This window comes from Mustelus asterias, chromosome 24, assembly GCF_964213995.1.
Source record: "Mustelus asterias chromosome 24, sMusAst1.hap1.1, whole genome shotgun sequence".
In the NCBI taxonomy this organism is placed as follows: domain Eukaryota; kingdom Metazoa; phylum Chordata; class Chondrichthyes; order Carcharhiniformes; family Triakidae; genus Mustelus; species Mustelus asterias.
Genome location: NC_135824.1, coordinates 16,655,839 through 16,670,340, shown reverse-complemented (window position 1 = coordinate 16,670,340; position 14,502 = coordinate 16,655,839). Strand labels below are relative to the sequence as shown.

The window sequence follows — 14,502 nt, the reverse complement described above, 5'->3', positions numbered from 1 at the left end:
CATTTGAGGAGGGACTAAGTCAGTTAGGATTATATTCACTGGAATTTAGTAGGGTGAGAAGGGATCTCATAGAAATTTATAAAATTCTAACAGGATTACACAGGATAGATTCAGAAAGTATGTTCCCGATAGTGGGGGAGTCCAGAACCAGGTGTCATAGCTCGAGGATAACTTTAGGACTGAGGTGAGGAGAAATATTTTCTCACAGAGAGCGGTGAATCTGTGGAATTCACTACCGCAGAAAGTAGTTGAGGCCAAAATGTGCAATTTCAAGAAGAAATTAGATATAGCTTTTGGGGTTAAAGGGATATGGGGGGGATGGTGGGATCAGGATATTGAATTTGATGATGAGCCATTATCAAAATGAGTGGCGGGGCAGGCTCAAAGGGCCAAATGGCCTACTCCTATTTTTTATGTTTCTATGATTTCAAAATGCCAATCAATAGTGGGAACAAGAGCTGAAAAAGAACGTAATAAAATTCATGCTGTGACTGGGTTACAGAATGTATTGGAGGGAGTGACGAGTCTGACACTGGCACATGATTGACAAAATGCCTTTTTTTTTAAAATCAATTTATCTTTCTGCAGGTAGCTTCCGTTTTGCAAAGGAAGACCATGCCCAGCATGAAGCTCTGTACAGATTATTCCGTCCTTGTGGTGCCCTTCTTGCTACTGATGGCTTGCCCAACAGAAGCCGTCAGCTTCCCTGAAGACGATGAACCCATTAACACAATAGAGTTCCACCGTAAGTGAAACTTCTCGTGGAATGTCACCGTCTGTGTTGTGCATGTTGCAAATGTGGGTTTAGTGAAATCAGTATCATAGTCACATAATCACCTGACAACTAAACCACACAATGATGAAACTAAACAAAAACAGGCCCCCGCTTCTCTTGGCAATGAAATAATTACAGTGCAAATTGGAAAAAGACAGGGTAAAGTAAGACTTGAGAAATTTAATCTGTCATGAAAATAATTATTTAATGGCACACAGTTCAAATATATTAATCCATGGAATGTTGTCTTCAACAAATCAGATCACTGCTCATGATTCTATGTTTAAGGCATGTTTCTTGCTATCTATCATATTAAATAATAATTAATTTCTGCTGCAGTTGTCACTTGCAGCATCTTCACTATTTGCTCAGTGAATGAACTAAAGCTATGTGTCATTTACCAGCAACATTCCGACCTCTTAGGTTCAACTAATTATGTTTGACAGCAGAGGCAGTATTCTCCTATTCCCCCATCGACGGGTGCGGAGAAGATTTCAGTAGGAAGTCCAAAAGTCGGCTTTGCCCTGGCGTGAGTTTCCCACAGGATCTTCAGCTGGTGCCCACCATGACGGACCCGGGAAACCCATTGGAGGCCGATTGTGAAACAAAGCGGCATCCTGCTAATGGGCTGCAGATGAAAGGAATCTTCTAACCACGCCCGATTCTCCGCGACATCAACGGGAAAACACGCTGATGTGAAACACGTTGGGGAAAATGTATCGTGCGAATGTTGGGACTCGCATGAACAATGCCTGAGGCTGCCCCCAGTGTGCAGGATGGAGGCCACCAGCAACCCTGGACCTCGGAACACCACAGCAGCAGATGGAGGGGAGAACAGCATCTATAGGTGGACTTTCATTGTCCTGAAAGGAGTCCATCTTCCAGCCTTCGAGTGTTCTTAGAGTTCCAATTTCATTCTCGGGAAGTCCATCTTCCAGCCTTCAGTGTGCTCATGGAGATGCATCTGCATTTTCAGGAGGTTTTTCAACAGTGGGTCAGAGACGTTGGGCCCCTTTTGAATATGATGCCCAGACAGGACGTGGACTACACACTATTAGGCCTGTCCCACCACAGAATGCAGCACTAAACACCTGGGTGCATGATGGCTGAGGTCAAGGCCAGAAGATTTGGTATGTTCTCCCATCAGCCTCTGCAGCAGAAGTTCCTGCCCCACCACAGGACTTAGTTCCAGGATGGGAGAATTCCATCCATAGTTTTAGTTCCCTTCAATGAGTAAACATTGAAAGTGCCAATATAGTAATGTATGTGCAGCAAGGCCCCACGAAGAGGAAATGAATGTTAGAATAATCTTTGCTGATGGTGGATGTTCCGGACAATGTTCCTCCTTAAAGCAGCAGAACGTCTGCTTTTACATTCGTCCCCTAAGCAAGCAGCTGGGGACTTGCCATCTCAGCTTTAAGATGGTGCCTCCAACAATGCTGCACTTCCGCAGTATTGCACTGGTCAGCACAAGTGTGTGTGCTCAAATCTCTGTGGATTTTGAAATCATCAGTTTTGACTCTCAAGATCAGAGTCAAACCTGCATAAGTGTTACAAATAACAGTACAGCACAGGAAGGGACCATTCGGCCCATCTAGCCTGTACCAATTCCTAATCCTTATTTAGACTCTCTACTTATTGTCCATACGTGGTTTCTATCCCTTTGTTCGCCACCCATTCATGTGTCTAGCAAGATACGCCTTGAACCTTGCTAACGTGACCGCTTCCACCACCTCCACTGGCAGTGTGGTCCAGGCACCCACCACCCTCTGTGTGGAGAAATTTTCCCCTCTTGTCTCCTAAACATTCCCCTCTCACCTTGACCGTGTGCCCTCTTGCAGTTGACCTTTCTACCCTGGGGAAAAAGCCCCTGATTATCCACCCTATCAATGCCTCTCATAATTTTGTAGACCTCTATCAGGTCGCTCCTCAGCCTTCATATTTCCAGCGAAAACAATCCAAGTTTATCCAACCTCTCTTCATACCTAAAGCCCTCCAGACCAGGCAACATCCTGGTAAACCTTCTTTGCACTCTCTCCAAAGCATCCACATCCTTCTGGTCGTGTGGGGACCAGAACTTCATGCAATATTCCAAATGTGGCCGAACTAAAGTTTTATACAGTTGTAACACAACTTGCCAACTTTGAGATCCAACTGAGTCCAGACGACCCTTTGTCAAAGCTGGGAGAATTCCACCCATAGTTGCCCTTTTCTCTCCTTCCAGATGCTGCCAGACCTGCTGAGATTTTCCAGCATTTTGTCTTTTGGTTTCAGATTCCAGCATCCGCAGTCATTTGCTTTTATTTATTATTTATTGAGATCAACAGGATCAGCTTTACTGAGATAATGCTGGTCAGTAAATTTTCGATGCCAAATGCTTTTCAAATATTACTCTAACTGGAGCAGCTAGCTCAGCTCCAAAGGCTGACTGAGGTTGAGTATTTGTGATGAGTAGTACATTTCCTGAGCCCTGAGCCTGCAGACCATCAACAAAGCTCAAATCCCATTTGTGCTGGAGCATTTGCAACAGATGTGGACGGATGCAGCCGCAATAATAATCTAGCTGAAAACCATTCAGGAAAAAAACATTCTGTTTCTTCGGTGTCCCTGCTGCTGAACTCCTTAAACACCCCGTCTAGCACTGCTGTAGTATGCACCACTTACAGAACGCCACAGGTTTACACGAGACGTCATCCTCCAGCCCCTACCAATATGCGAAGCCAAAAATATCATTTGGAATGCTCTCACCTCTAATTTCCCTAACCAGTCACGCACCAGCTTAACTTGGACATATATTACCATTCCTTCATTGTCAATGGGTCAATATCCTGGCATGCTCCATCACTCACGATTGTATGGGAGCACCATACAAATGCTGAGTGGAGCATCACCAACAGCATCTCAAGTACAACTAAGACGGAGCAATAGATGCAGCCTTGCCACATCCTCGGACCAAAATTAAAATTGCTGAAGGTCCCCAATCACAAAGGCACATAGAGACTGAAGTTGGCGTGGGCACAAAAAATAGGTTGACATACTGTTACCTCTGTTCCTGCCTTTCAAGGTTGACTCCAAATTCATTTGTGCGTTGGCTGCACGTGAAATTGAGCATTCATTGGCCAGCACCTGAGACCCCAGGTACTCCCTCTTTTTGGTATTTGCAAAATAAGAATCCCAATTACGTGCATAGATAAGAACACATGCTACCCTTTTAGGGCCCAAATCTGAAAGCCAGATTAGCGTTGGAAACAGAAGTTAGTCAATTATCATTTTAATCTAGATAACATCTTGCCTTTTCCCTGAATCTTAAAATATGAAAAACAAAGGTAAGTTTGCTACTCATCAGTACTCTTTTTTTTGGAGTGTGTTCATTCATCTAAAACATGTTCGTTTAAATCTGTTTGACACATACATGGCATTTTCTTCTCTCCGCCCCCTCCAACGCCAGTCTGGCAAGTGTGAGATGGCCATGTTTGGATTCGGGTGTCCAAGGTAATGCAGTATCACTCTCTGAAATCTGTAAACGGAGAAACCTTGCCTGAGGAGCCGGCCACGCTGGGGTGATCCCGGCCACGCTGGGGTGATCCCGGCCACGCTGGGGTGATCCCGGCCACACTGGGGTGATCCCGGCCACACTGGGATTCCACCTCGGCATTCCCGTCCTGTTTGTGCTGGAGTTTGGAGGAGCCCTGTGAATGAAGATAATTAATAAGTAAAGCTGGAAAGGCTGAGTCAGTGAGCAGGAAGGATCTCGGAATGAATACTTACCGAGAACCAGCAACTGCATTTGACCGTCTGACAATCATTAATTAGTAAAACAAATGTCTCCCGTGCTTGATGTCGAACACTAACATGCTGGCTTTGTTTTGTTCGAGTAAAATCAATCTGCAATATAATGCGTTATGTTTACCAATGTCTTGTTCTAGATACGCACCCAGCAGTTAATTTCTTGCATGGGTAGCACGGTGGTTAGCACTGCTGCTTCACAGCTCCAGGGACCTGGGTTCGATTCCCGGCTTGGGTCGCTGTCTGTGTGGAGTTTGCACATTCTCCTCGTGTCTGCATGGGTTTCCTCCGGGTGTTCCGGTTTCCTCCCACAGTCCAAAGATGTGCGGGTTAGGTTGATTGGCCATGCTAAAAAAAAAATTGCCCTTAATGGCCTGAGATGCGTAGGTTAGAGGGATTAGTGGGTAAATCTGTAGGGATATGGGGGTAGGGCCTGGGTGGGATTGTGGTCGGTGCAGACTCGATGGGCCGAATGGCCTCTTGCTATGCTGTAGGGTTTCTATGATTCTATGATTTCTGGACAATGAAATCTTGCGTGACACTGTAACCAAATTCTATTTTTTCCCCGCAGATTCGAGACAATATCCAATATTCAGAGGACGGCTTTTAGGAAATGAATCTTTGCACAGATTGGACTATCAGCTGATGCTGAAAATCGAAGATGTGCTTTATATTGCTGGCAGGTAACTCAGCTAATCTGGCATTTTCTATTCCTTGTCCACTTGCATCAAATCACAAATTTAAACATTAAACTTAAATCCTCTAGCAGGCATTCCCATCAAAAAGTGAATTTAAAAACGGAAAGAAGGGGCTTAAGCTTGAATGATGATCTCAACTTCTGAACTGTAATATAGCAAACATATTTACATGCTTAAATTGTATTTATTTTCAGGGACCAAGTCTACGCTATTAATTTAAATGATCCTCCAAGGGGAGAAATCATTTCTAGCAAAGTAAGTCAAGTTTTTTTTAACTTTTGCCTCCTGTTTTATTTTCTTCCCCTTTTTAAAGTCTTCCTCCCTGCCCCCACACTGTGTATTGTGATCAGTAGGACTAAGTGTCCAGACAACTCCCTGGTGAACTGGACGCACTTTCCTGGTTTATCCTGCAGCTGTGACAGTTAGTACCAAGCCTTTCATAGAATCATAGAATCATAGAAACCCTACAGTGCAGAAAGAGGCCATTCGGCCCATCGAGTCTGCACCGACCACAATCCCACCCAGGCCCTACCCCCATATCCCTACATATTTTATCCACTAATCCCTCTAATCTACGCATCCCAGGACACTAAGGGGCAATTTTAGCATGGCCAATCAACCTAACCCGCACATCTTTGGACTGTGGGAGGAAACCGGAGCACCCGGAGGAAACCCACGCAGACACGAGGAGAATGTGCAAACTCCACACAGACAGTGACCCAAGCCAGGAATCGAACCCAGGTCCCTGGAGCTGTGAAGCAGCAGTGCTAACCACTGTGCTACCGTGCCGCCCCTGTTTCTATAACTACTCCTCTGGCACCATCTCCTTTTAGGCATCTGGTCCTCCCATTGCCGACACTATAGTTAAGAAAGCTCACCAATGCCTCTACATTCTCAGAAGACTAAGGAAATTTGACATGTCAGCTACGACTCTCACCAACTTTTACAGATGCACCATAGAAAGCATTCTTTCTGGTTGTATCATAGCTTGGTATGGCTCCTGCTCTGCCCAAGACCGCAAAAAACTATAAAAGGTCGTGAATGAAGCCCAATCCTTCACGCAAACCAGCTTCCTATCCCCTGACTCTGTCTACACTTCCCGCTGCCGTGGCAAAGCGGCCAGCATAATTAAGGAGCCCACGCACCCCGGACATTCTCTCTTCCACCTTCTTCCGTCGGAAAAAAGCTACAAAAGTCTGAGATCATGTACCAACCGACTCAAGAACAGCTTCTTCCCTGCTGCTGTCAGACTTTTGAATGGACCTACCTTGCATTAAGTTGATCTTTCTCTCCATCCTAGCTATGACTGTAACACTACATTCTGCGCACTCTCCTTTCCTTCTGTATGAACGGTATGCTTTGTCTGTATAGCGTGCAAGAAACAATACTTTTCACTGTATGTTAATACATGGGACAATAATAAATCAAAAATCAAATCTCCACCATGTTCCACCTCAGTGAGACAAATAAGATTCTCAGGGGGCTTGACAGGGTAGATGCTGTTTGTTTTCCCCTTGTGGGAGAGCCTAGGACCAGAGGGCCTCATGTCAGAGTAAGGAGTTGCCCCATTTAAGACAAAGATAAGGAGGAATTTCTTCTGAGGGGAGTGAATCTGTGGAATTCTTTACCACCTGAGGGCTGTAGAGGCTGGAGGTGGGATAAACCAAGACTGGAAATTCCCACCCGAGGACAACGGACCTTTGCATGGTCCGTGTCTTGCCCACAGTGATTCCCCTGGTGGGCAGGATGGGGAAAATTCCTACCCTGAGTCATTAAGTATGTTCAAGGCTGAGATAGCTAGATTTTTAATCAGTAAGGAAATCAAGGGTTATGGAGATCAGTCACGATCTCACTGAACGGTAGAACAAACGTGATGGGCCGAATGACCTACATCTTATGGTCTTGTTATGGTCAGTAGCCTCTCCCTTAAAATCCTCTGCATCAATACATCCTCCGTTCTCACCTGCATGCTACCCCATTGGCAATACTGTCTCCAAACATACAAGATCAGCTTTCAGGTATATGCTAATGATACCCAGTTCAATCCTTCCACCATCTCTCTCAACCACTCCACTGCTCGCGTTTGGTCAGATTGTTTCCCCAGTGTCCAGTTTGGATGAGCCACAACTTTCTCCACCCCTCCTGTGTACCCAAACTCTGTCCCCTCAATGTATCATTAGCGGTCATGTCTTAAGTTGTCTGGGCTTTATCCTCTGGAATAAGTCACTCATCCTTGCCTCCTTAAAATCAATAGGCGTCCATCCTAATATGTCTTCTTTTTTTCTGATGCCTCTATCGTTTTCTATATTAAAAGAGCTCCATAAATGAATTGTTGCTATTATTTTGCACTGTCCTTTCTTTCCCCCCTACCCTTATCTATGCTCTGTTGTTTATCTTTCACTGCACACTTGAAGAAATGCTAACAGGGCCAACCAGACTCAGCAGTTCTAACACACAGGCATTCAAATGAACCAGCCAGTTTTGGTCACTTGAGGATGTTAGAATGTAGTAAGCGTCCAACACTTTGTGCTGAATTTGTAGAACGCTGGAGCTCTCGGGTTGAGTGCAAGTTTGGCGCTGCTCACTTTTGTTTGCCAAAGTAAAGGCTCACAAATGATAATGTAGATAATTTTTTTGGGAGACAGAGGCAGACACTGACAACTCAACATTGATTCAGCTGAAATATTTCAACATCCCAACGCCCATACAGTGCCGGTACAATTGAAAAGCTGACAAGCTTATTACATACTGTATTTGGTGCTCGTGGGTTGTAAAGTAACCTGCTGAGAAATATTGAAAGTTTAAATCCATTTATAAAGCGCTGTTACGAAATGTTGCAACCATTATTTTCTTGTCAATGAATCCAATCTGAGCAGTAAATGTATCTACACGCTCTACATTGTGACAGAAACTAACTTGGAAGTCAAGACAGCAAGACAGAAGTAACTGCGCCATGAAGGGCAAACACAAAGTAAGTACTGTATTCTGAATTATTGCCTGTCGATGCAATTATACTCCAATAGCCAGCTGATTAAGCACAGACACTGTACTTCGATCGCGGAATGCAACATACATAGTGCATTAACTGAAGTGAATGACAAAACTATTGATTAATATAAATATTTGGCTTGCTGAGATAGACACAGGCTTTACACTGGAGTGAATGGGAATGACGTCTTGATAAATATTGGCATGAATGGGAATAATGCATTGATATTCTGTGCCTGAACCAGACATTCATTTATCTGAATTATGCTGTATTGTGACTGAGACAGACTACTTCATTTATTATAAGCTGATTAGATCAGAGATGCGGTATCTGTCTAATGCACTTTTGGATTTATTTTTCCATCAGGATGAATGCCATAATTTTATCAAAGTCTTTGTCCCCAAATCTGACGACACTGTCTTTGTTTGTGGCACAAACGCTTTTAACCCCGTATGCAGATATTATCGGGTGAGTAACGACGAGACCTTTTGTCAATTAAAATCGATCCGTTCAACAGAATTGATCCCTTTATCTTCCCAAATAAGCTCAATGTGTCTTCAAAATTTCCAACAATCCATCAGCGGTTTGGCACTTTGCAGACTAAGTGATTAACGGTTTCAGTGGAAGTACAGACTGCAAATGTTTATGTGGCTATTGAGTGAGGCCTCGATAAGCTCACAGAACAGCTCAGGAGGTACCTCTGCCTTTCGAACCAAAGCAGTTTGGACACCCAAGGTCAACCAGTACACTGAACGTGTAAAATGAAAGTCCAGAATATCTCATCATTGCAAATTTGTATGAAAACTTCGTGTCTGAAAGGACGAGCTATAGCTTTCACATTAAGATCCCTTATCTGAAAGATTGTTCAAATCCGGATGGCATGAAAAATGCACTTAATTTCAATAATATTAATAAATCACTTCAAGAAGTAACAGTTTTTTTGCAATATTAGAAGTTTGGAAAGGTTAATGCTAATGTCACAGAAGAGCAGAACACTTGAATACATCAATAGTAATTGTATTATAGTCATATAGAATGTTATTGCTTCACAGCTGTTGTACAGAACAGTGCTGACACGACGGTATAATTTATCTTCATTTTATGCAGTTGGATACTTTGGATTATAACGGCGAAGAAGTCAGTGGATTGGCACGGTGCCCGTTTGATGCCAAGCAAACGAACGTTGCCCTCTTTGCTGGTAAGATGTTCATTAGCAATGAATCTAAATGATTGATGTTTATAGTGTCAATGCAAGTTTAGAAAGATACGACAGTTCGTTGTTTGCAACGCAAACTTGGCATACATTATTATAGCCCATAATTCATTTCAATGTGGAACTACTCAGAACAACCAATCTGTGAACATGTCCAGAAATAATATACACACAAGCAGACAGTAACAGTATCCAGGAGCTAAAGTAACCACAGGAGGACATTGTACAATCTGCAGAGTCACACTGTAGTAAGGCTAAAATTAATAACTTGTTTTTATTTGCCTGTTTACTATTCTAGACAATAAATTGTACTCGGCAACAGTTGCAGATTTCCTAGCCAGTGATGCAGTCATCTACCGTAGTATGGGGGATGGATCAGCTCTCAGGACGATCAAATACGATTCAAAATGGATCAAAGGTAATGCTAAAATTGTGCACCCAGTTTAATCTGATTTCAAGGCCACCACATAATGTAAATTAATCCAGTAAAAAGGTCAGGCAATGGTTTAGTGGTATTATCGCTAGATTATTAATCCAGAAACTCAGCTAATGTTCTGGGGTCCTGGGTTCAAATCCCGCCACAGCAGATGGTGGAATTTGAATGCAATGAAATATATCTGGATTAAGAATCTACTGACGACCATGAAACCATTCTCGACTGTCGCAAAAACCCACCTGATTCACTAATCTCCTTTCGGGAAGGAAATCTGCCGTCCTTGCCTGGCCTGGCCTACATGTGACTCCAGAGCCACAGCAATGTGGTTGACTCTCAACTGCCCTCTGAAATGGCCGAGCGAGCCACTCCATTCAAGGGCAACTAGGGATGGGCAACAAATGCTGGCCCCAGCCGGCGACGCCCATTCCTGTGAATGAAATATTTAAAAAATGTGAACTTTTATTGCTAGCTACAAGGCAATTTGTTAGATGTTTCCAATCCATGTTCCTGGCAAATATAGGAGTGTGTGTGTGCGTGCGTGGCTGAAAAAACATCACTTCTAAATACGCATTTAATATTTTTAACAGAACCTCACTTCCTACATGCTGTTGAATATGGAAACTATGTGTATTTCTTCTTCAGAGAGATAGCTGTGGAACACAACAATCTTGGAAAGGCAAGTTGCTCTTCTAGAAGGTGTCAATTCACAGTCACAAATGAGCGTGAGAAATATTAATGAATTTCGCTTAAATAAGCAAATTGCTGAACCTGCATCAGCATGTTCAGTAAACATATGGCAGGCTTGTTTATGAATAATTATAAATGACTAATCTGGATTACACATTTTGGGAACGAGTGGGAGGTTATAAATTGTCAGGTATTTCATTCCGGTACAATTAGAATCAATGTTATGGGGATTTATTTTCTAATTGCATTTGCCACGAGGATCTTTTGCTTCGACTGCTCCTGTTCGTTTGCTGTTTAAGTGGAAAGCTAAGATTTACAGACACTCTGATCAATTTTGCTGAAAGATTTCTAAAAATTATTCTTCTCTCTCAAGGCTCCCGCTAATAAATATTTTAGTCTCACTAATGCTGTTCATGTTACTTGCAATCCCACATAGATTTGCCACAGTAAATTATTAAACATTTTACTCATGGTTAATTAAAGCAGTTACAACTCATTGGCCATATGTTTTCCAATATTGTAGTGCAGGTCTGGGAGCACAGCGCTGATTTGGAGGCCCTTTAAAAAATTGCCAATCACTAAAGCAAGCGTTAGTTACCGCTGGCGCCCTGAGTAATTTATTAAAAGTAAAGAATAAATAAATAGTAATGGTACAGAATCAATTCTTTAATATCGTGGTTTGGCAGAAATGAGTGTTGCTCAGCGTCTCATTTATGTTTCTTCATAGGCTGTTTATTCACGTGTGGCGAGGATTTGCAAGAATGACATGGGAGGATCCCAGCGGGTGCTGGAAAAACACTGGACATCCTTCCTAAAAGCTCGTTTAAACTGCTCAGTTCCTGGGGATTCGTTCTTCTACTTTGATGTATTACAGTCCATCACAGACATTATAGAAATCAATGGGTACCCAACCATTGTTGGAGTATTTACGACCCAGCTTAACAGGTGAGGAATGGGTAACCTAGCATCCAATTACTGTTAATTTTATCTGGATGTTGAGAGCTGGAGTGCATAAGCGGAGGCTCAGACAGGAACAAAGTCCTGTCTCGCATCCTGGGTTTGATAGATTTCCTCACTGGAAAATCAGTTTGATTGACAGACTTGGCTTCTAGTCAAGTGTGGAGTGTGCTGGAACGGGCCGCAATAGCAGATAAATCCGATCCATCCCATTGGCAGGTATTTCATAGAATAGAATCCCGACAGAAGGAGGCCATTCGGCCCATCGAGTCTGCACCGACCGCAATCACACCCAGGCTCTATTCCCGTAACGCCACATATTCACCCTGCTAATCCCCCTGACACTAGGTCAGTTTAGCATGGCCAATCAACCTAACCCACACATCTTTGGATGTGGGAGGAAACCGGAACACCTGGAGGAAACCCACGCAGACACAGGGAGAATGTGCAAACTCTACACAGTAACTGAGGCCAGAATTGAACCCGGGTCCCTGGCACTGAGGCAGCAATGCTAACCACTGTGCCATTGGGCTGCTCTTTGCTGGCCATTCCTACCAGTAGGATCTTCTGGTTCCACTGACGGCGACCCCCTAAGATGGGTTTCCCGGTGGCAGGGGGTGCATTTAACGGGAAACCTCAATGGTGTGGAAAATCTCACCCGCTGGTTTGTTGGGAGATTCGGTGGATGCATTACTGCTTCTCCTGGCCTACGAGCAGTGCTGTAAAATCACTGACATTCTCTCCCCATGTCATCCTCACCTTCCTCAAACCTTTGGGTTTCCCAACTGCCTGGGTGACCTGGCTGCCCACTTCAAAACCTGTGATGCAGATTAACTCAAATCAAATTCCCAATACATCCATTGAGAATAACCTTGCCCCTTTTTCTGCCTCCATTACTACTCCCCAGAAGTGGACACACTGGAGATCGGGGCTTCTGATCTTTAAAATTTTAACATCTGATGTGACCCAAACCCACTCATTTATAGAGTGTCTGTAAATTCAGCCCTTTGGTCAAATGAAAATTTTTGATGGCGTTTTCTTCTATCTTGCACAGTATCCCTGGATCGGCAGTATGTGCCTTCAATATGGAGGACATTGAGAAATCATTCAAAGGAAGGTTTAAAGAACAAAAGACTCCTGATTCTGTTTGGACTGCTGTGCCAGAAGATAGGGTACCAAAGCCTAGGTATGTTATTACCATCATCAATTTTAATAATAGGTCAAAGATTTGGGAGATTGGCTCAGTTCGAAGTCCCTTGAGTTCGAAGTTTGTGGATTGAAGTCCCACTCATGGACGAGAGGAACAAATAAATCAAATGGTCCACAATCCATTGCAGTACTGAGGTTGTGCTACACCGTTGGCAGTGCCGTTTTCCAAGGAGACTTTAAGCCAAAACCCCATTTGCCCATCCGACTGACACAGAAGATCCCACAGCACTGTTTTGAAGAAGGGCAAGGGAGTTAGCTTGTTGTTGTGGCTAATATGAATCCCTCAATCAATCAAGATTATCTGATCATTACCACATGGCTGTTTGTAGGAATTTGCTGTGCCATAAATTGGTTGCCGCATTCCCAAAATTACAACAGAGACTGCACTTCATTGGCTGGAAAGTGCTTTGGGATGGCCTGTGGTCATGAAAGGCACTACATAAGTGCAACGTATTTCTTTACATTGTAAAATTTCCCAACAATTTAAAAAAACTTCTCATTGTGTCATTTTTACAGGAGGTACTCTTATAAAGTTCTGTACTACCTTTAGTTCTGCTAAATTTATTGTCCTTTTTTGTTAAAAGACCCGGATGCTGTGCAGGACATGGTCCAGCAGAATCTTACAAAATCTCTATCGATTTCCCTGACGAAACACTGTCCTTCATCAAATCCCATCCGCTGATGGATTCTGCCGTCCCCTCACTCATAGAGGAGCCCTGGTTCACCAAGACCAGGGTCAGGTAAGACATCCTGAACCATCCAACTGCACAGAATAAATTCCTGGCTGCGTTTTCGCACACAACCCCTTAACGATGTCTTACTTTTATGATTATAGATACCGTCTGACAGCGATTGCCATCGATAATGCTGCAGGTCCACGTCAGAACTACACAGTTACCTTTATTGGTTCAGAAGCTGGCATGGTACTTAAAGTGTTAACAAAGACCAGCCCCAATTCTCTCAATGACAGCATACTACTGGAGGAAATGGATGTTTTTAACCCCTTAAAGTAAGTTAGATTGCTTTAACTTTTGTAAAAATAAAATGCAAGGATGTACAAAGCAATTAAAGCAGTTATAAGAAGAGTATGGTGTAGGATAGAGGAAAGCGGTTGGAGACATTTCCCAATATTACAAAACTGTCTCACCATGGGGTTTTTGGCCATTATTCCTTTCCCACAATGCTCTTTGGATCTTCCCTTGCACCACGGTGGCACAGTGGTTAGCACTGCTGCCTCACAGCACCAGGGACCCGGGTTCAATTCCAGCCTTGGGTCACTTGTCTGTGTGGAGTTTGCACGTTCTCCCCGTGTCTGCATGGGTTTCCGCCGGGTGCACCGGTTTCCTCCCACGGTCCAAAGATGTGCAGGTTAGGTGGATTGGCCATGGTAAATTGCCCCTTAGTGTCAGGGGGACCAGTAGGGTAAATATGTGGGGTTACGGGGATAGGACCTGGGTGGGATTGTTGCCCGTGCAGAGACAATGGGCCAAATGGCCTTCTACATTGTAGGGATTCTATGACACTTCAATGGCACTGGAGCCATGATAAGTCAATGCCTGTTCTGACTTTACCAAGCACGGGTATCTCTACGTTTGACATCCCAGGCCCTGAACTCCAATTAGTGGGCTGTTCCCATTAGATCATTCCTGAATGGATCCATAATCACTTGACTGAGAAGAACCCGAATTGTTGCTGTAAATAAATATTTTAAATGAGGATACCTCCTGGATGTTTAGTCAGTGGCCCCGTCTC

The 14,502-nt window shown here is 43.6% G+C and overlaps 1 protein-coding gene across 10 annotated transcripts in view; it reads left to right on the top strand.

Annotated features, from left to right (window-relative positions):
* Positions 1-14,502, top strand: part of sema6d (semaphorin 6D) — a 188,208-nt gene that overhangs the window by 152,826 nt on the left and 20,880 nt on the right. For 6 of the 10 annotated variants that reach the window (XM_078241339.1, XM_078241336.1, XM_078241337.1 and 3 more), the window contains 12 exons: positions 589-745; positions 5,133-5,244; positions 5,454-5,514; positions 8,168-8,230; positions 8,615-8,716; positions 9,356-9,446; positions 9,760-9,879; positions 10,485-10,573; positions 11,312-11,529; positions 12,596-12,727; positions 13,335-13,490; positions 13,586-13,759. In XM_078241339.1, the coding sequence (XP_078097465.1) occupies positions 616-745; positions 5,133-5,244; positions 5,454-5,514; positions 8,168-8,230; positions 8,615-8,716; positions 9,356-9,446; positions 9,760-9,879; positions 10,485-10,573; positions 11,312-11,529; positions 12,596-12,727; positions 13,335-13,490; positions 13,586-13,759 (1,448 nt within the window). In that variant the 5' untranslated portion in view covers positions 589-615. The remainder of the gene's footprint in view (positions 1-588; positions 746-5,132; positions 5,245-5,453; positions 5,515-8,167; positions 8,231-8,614; positions 8,717-9,355; positions 9,447-9,759; positions 9,880-10,484; positions 10,574-11,311; positions 11,530-12,595; positions 12,728-13,334; positions 13,491-13,585; positions 13,760-14,502) is intronic. The other 4 variants (XM_078241344.1, XM_078241346.1, XM_078241343.1 and 1 more) reach the window with 1 other exon arrangement.